General features: G+C 32.7%; 1 protein-coding gene across 1 annotated transcript; it reads right to left on the bottom strand.

The window, feature by feature from the left end:
* Positions 1-1026: 1026 nt before the first annotated feature.
* LOC120256975 (transcription factor bHLH25-like) lies at positions 1027-1639 on the bottom strand. Its single transcript, XM_039264623.1, has 3 exons — positions 1562-1639; positions 1187-1492; positions 1027-1101 (listed from the first exon to the last, which is right to left on the bottom strand). The coding sequence occupies exons 1-3, from the start codon at positions 1637-1639 to the stop codon at positions 1027-1029; spliced, it is 459 nt and encodes a 152-aa protein (XP_039120557.1).
* Positions 1640-5026: the final 3387 nt, after the last annotated feature.

Genomic DNA, 5026 nt, shown 5'->3' on the forward strand with positions numbered 1-5026 from the left:
TGAGTTCAGGGTAAGAAGAGCTTCAATGTGGACCAAAGAAATACTAGAAAAGACTAAAAATTTTCGGTGCTACAGTAACTTCGACGTTGCTACAGTAAAACCGAACCTTATACTATGGTTTTCTTCAAATTTACAACACTAAATCAAGAAATTTCTTCAACAACATTTTCACACATGAATCATAAATCATTGGCTTCAATTTGAGCTTATAAATCACCAAATCCATGGAGAATTCAAAGTTTTTATACATTTTTAAAAACAATGAAATACGGGAGAAATACAAAATAAAAATATTGGATCTAAGGCTTACCGAATTCAGGAGTGAGGGAGGAAGGATTTTGGTATTTGAGTTTGCCGAAAAAAAATTTTCTTCTAAAGTTATGGTCGGCTGAACAAGAAACAAAGAGAAAGGAAACGAAAAAGGAGAAGGATCCAGGTTGGTTTCTCTCATTCATTCTTTTTTTTTATATTATATATAGGAAATGACCTAATTGCCCTCTTAATAGAAAAATCATAGAAAATTAATCCAAATGACGGAATTGCCCCGATTTTTTACATAAAAGCTACTATGCAAATATGCAAAATGCCACTATTGCTAAAGACCATTTTACCCTTAATGCAAGCATAAAAATCTAAATAGGCCTGAGGTCTAAATCAGAATAGGGTACAACAGTAAATACATCACCAAATCTTGTAAATCTTGTGCATTTGAGTTATCTTCTAGCTTTCTTAATTTTTGTTGCGATTCTCTATTATTTGTCAACAAATTTCTTTTAATCTTCATGTTAATTATTTATCTTGTTATTTTTCATACTATTACTGATTGTTTATTTAATCAAAGATATCATTTGAGTTATTAATTTCTATCACCTTCTATATTATAATTATTAAACAAAAGAAAATAAGAATAAATACTAGTTAATTAACATTTTTACAAGTCTAATTAACTCTATATAATCCAAATACTAATGAGAAAAAATACAACAAAGTTATAAAGAAAAAAACCATGCACCTCACTCATCTTTATTACAAGAAATTGATGAATGATGAGCTCAACTTCTTCATAAGTTCATTCACATTCATTGAATACCCTTCTTCAAACTGCAAATCAAAATAAATAGATCCAAAATTAATCATATAATTCAAAAACTCTAACATAAAAAACCCGAAAAAATTATATACTTGCCTTCGCTGTGATAGTAACACAAATACATGATGCAGTGAATGGCATTGTGCTAACTGCAGAGAGAACAAGATGTAGTTTTTCTATTTCTTCGAGTATCTTTGCGAGTACACCTTTCCCGGCTTCGCAATGCACCTTCACTAACACATTCTTTTTGGTCATATTTACTTCGATGTTTGGCGATGTCTTTCTTGATAAACTTTCATTCTGATAATTTGCGGAATTACTACTAGTCCTTTTCATATTTAACTTCTTTTCAAGTTCTTTGATATAATTAATTGCGTCTTCAATCAAAGATGCCTTGTCAAGCTACAAGATGGATTGATTATTGCAGTTAATTTAAGATTGAAAGAATAAAGAGTAAATAATTTTGATCACCTTTTTCAGGCCGGGGATGAGTCCTGAAAGTTCGATAAACCGTTGATTGAGCTTCTCTCTTCTCTTCCTCTCCGCCATTAGATGATTGTCAACACAAACTAATGATCTTTTCTCCTTCACTAGCCATTGTCTTGAAAGTCCTTTTCGATCCACAAGAAATCGAATACCGGTTATCTTCTTTCGGCTTTGTGGTTGCATTGGCTTGTGATGAACAAACATTTGATGTATTTGATTCCATTGCTGATCAAATTCTAATTTAAAAAAGAAAAAAAAAGATCAAGAATGAAACAATAACTGAATTGAAGAAAAGAAAGAAGAATGGTTTACCTTGTGATGTTCACTTGCATGTTGCACATGCTTGTACTCTACAGTGTAAACTATGAACCTTCATTTCATTGAAGTTCATTGAGATTGAAGTACGAGAATTATATATATTGCTTCTTTTTATACATCTTTGTTATTATAATATAATATTCTATGTATGACCGACCATTTCTTATTATAAATTCCTCCCAAGAGAACTTCATGAATAGATGGGAAGAACCTCTCCATGTTGCCATTAAAAAACAAAAGAAACTCAAGTTTGAACTCTTATAAATTAATCCTAGAGGTTTGGTAAACACTATTGGAAGAAGAGCAAATGTATATATTAGGAACACTAAATAAAAAAATAAAGAGCATGATGTTCAGTCAAACATTGATCAAGTTTGGATTGGCACTTGATTTTTAAACCACATTATTGCTGCAAAAAAAAAAAATAATAAATAAAAGAAAGAATACAAGCTAGAAAAATAAGAACATAAACCAAAACAACTAAAACACTAACACAAATCTAGAAAAGAAACTAAAAATACTGACAATGAAGAAAAAAAGTACATCAAATTAATGGTCCACCGGAGATGGATTGGACATTAAAATAAACAGAAATTACAAAGCTATACAGTAAGGATTACTCAGCCTCAGTGATATCATAATAGTTGGAACTTCTCCCCACGACACATGAAAAATTTCAATGGAATTACCATAAGCACTTGCTTTTTGAAAAAATAATATAAATTAAAGAAAAACATTAGCTTTGATATTAAATGAGAGGATATATACCCATCTATGATGATAAAAGCATAGTAGTTAATTACATAAGAATTTTTTGTTTACCTATTTATATATGTTTAGGTACAATGATATAAAATAACAATGTAAAATAGTAGAGACACAAAATAACATCTTAATATATCCAACAGATCAAATTAATCACTATATATACTGGTCTTCGCTAGTTAATAATAAGTTTATTTTGTTATTATTCTTTGTTTTTTTTTCTTTTTATTAATTTGATGTTTTTAGTATTTTGTTTTTTAATGGCTAATTTTTTTTCTAAAAAAAATTAAATCTCTTTTTTTTCCTTATAATTTTTTATCACGAAACTTCTCTGAGCTTGTTTTTGTCTTTTTTGTGTATTGATTTCTCAACACTATCTTATATATATATACTTCTCTTTAAGGCAGCATATAAATTGCAACCATGAGATCTGTATGAACTACCAAGGTTTAATATAAATTAGATTAAGTATTATAAATGCAAATCATTGGCTAAATATTTTGAAACAGTGGAGATTCTTTAATTAATTAAGAGTAGTATGAAAGTTGGTTCACATATGAGATCCACATGAGAACTTATATTGTCTAGTGTGGTCAATTCACATAAACAATGCAAACCATGAGGTTCAATTTTATTTTTATTAAGTTCATTATTAGTCTCATTATTTTATTTTAATATTTATTTATTTATTTATTTATGCAAACCAGTGGTTTGTACGCACGCCCGCTGTTTGAGAAATGCCCCCAATCTATTTTAGGTTGAGCAGGTAAATTTTAACATGATATGATAATAACGTAAACAAATTTCTTTGGACTAATATTATAATATATTAACAAATAAAAAAATATTTGTCAGGAAAAACTAGTGGGTCAATGACCAAAAAAATATATATATAAAATGAGGTGTGGCAGTGGAAATAAGTTTAGTTGTTTTGTGTAGGGTATAATATCAATTAGGGAATACAATCAGCGGTTTTGTACTGAATATGATATTGGTAAAAAATACACCGATATGTTTTGGATTGGGTGTAGGGTTAAAATCTTGAGTGGGTACCCAACTATGCCTAAATATCAAAATGGATACCACACTTTAATTTGTATCTTTTTGGATATCATATTATAATTGGCTTATACCGAGAGGGTACCGACGCAATTCCGATGGGTTTTTACACACGTGGCATCCGGATTAAACACGTTGCTGCAATTAAAAAAATCAAACGTTGACGTGGATAGCTAACGGGGACAAGGGATCCTTGTCAGCATTTTATAATGGCCAAGTCAGCCACCCTCTCTTCTTCCTCTCTTTTCCTCCATCTTCTCCAACACGCAATCCGAGTCAACTCGGGAGGCTTTCTTTGCTTTAGAGGTTAGTTCTTCAGCAAAACCAGCTGCAAGGAATGATACTGTCGGAGATTGATGACTACAGTGAGCTTGTTGTGCTTGCTTTATCCAACAACCTCCGATGATATCCCTGCAGAGCTTGGAAGCTTGGCCAACCTGCAAACACTCAACTTGGGAAACAACTCACTGGAAGGTGAGATGCCGAGTCAACTCGGAAAGCTAAATCAAGTCATTTACCTCAACTTCATGGCCAATAAGCTTCAAGGTACAATTCCAAAGTCTTTTGGGAGACTTGTAAGTCTTGAATCTTGATTTATTTGTAGAACCAGACTCACGTGCTCGTTCCCGGAAGAACTCGATGAGTTAAGTGAGTTGGTGTTCTTGGTCTTGTTTGGAAACCAGCTTTTCGGGCCATTGTCGAGGAAGCTCTACCAGAACTCTTCAAAGTTGGAGCACTTGCTTCTTTGTGCCAACAACTTCACTGGAGAAATTCCTATGAGTTTAGTGTCAAGTCAATCTCTGAAGCAGTTGGACTTGGCTAATAACAACCTCAGTGGTTTGATTCCATCAGAGCTCGATGAGCTTTTGAACCTCACTGATCTCCTTCTCAACAACAACAGCTTCTCTAGCACCATTCCCAGGAGTCTAGGCAATCTCAACATCCTTCAAACACTCACATTGTACCATAATGAGCTCAGAGGAAGAATCCCTGAAGAATTAGGCATGTTGTACAACTCACTCCATGGAAACGACGGAGAAGAAACGAAGGAAATGATAAAGGAGAAGAGAGGAGGCTGACCTGGCCATTATAAAATACTGACTAGGATCCCTTGTCCCCACTAGCTCTCCACGTGTTTAATCCGGCTGCCACGTGTGTAAAAACCCACCGGAATTGTGTCGGTACCCTCTCGGTGAAAGCCAATTATAATATGATATCCAAAAAGACACAAATTAAATTGTGGTACTCATTTTGATATTCGGCCATAGTTGAGTACCCACTCAAGATTTTTACCATTTTGGATTGAGC

Source organism: Dioscorea cayenensis, unplaced genomic scaffold (genome assembly GCF_009730915.1).
Source record: "Dioscorea cayenensis subsp. rotundata cultivar TDr96_F1 unplaced genomic scaffold, TDr96_F1_v2_PseudoChromosome.rev07_lg8_w22 25.fasta BLBR01001772.1, whole genome shotgun sequence".
In the NCBI taxonomy this organism is placed as follows: Eukaryota; Viridiplantae; Streptophyta; class Magnoliopsida; order Dioscoreales; family Dioscoreaceae; genus Dioscorea; species Dioscorea cayenensis.

Bases quoted from the DNA above. Each gene is read 5' to 3' on its own strand.
- LOC120256975 (XM_039264623.1), bottom strand. From the start codon at position 1,639: ATGGCGGAGAGGAAGAGAAGAGAGAAGCTCAATCAACGGTTTATCGAA. The intron at 1,493-1,561 runs GTGATCAAAATT...TCCATCTTGTAG, and splicing joins TCATCCCCGGCCTGAAAAAG to CTTGACAAGGCATCTTTGAT. The intron at 1,102-1,186 runs GCAAGTATATAA...TTTGATTTGCAG, and splicing joins GTGTTACTATCACAGCGAAG to TTTGAAGAAGGGTATTCAAT.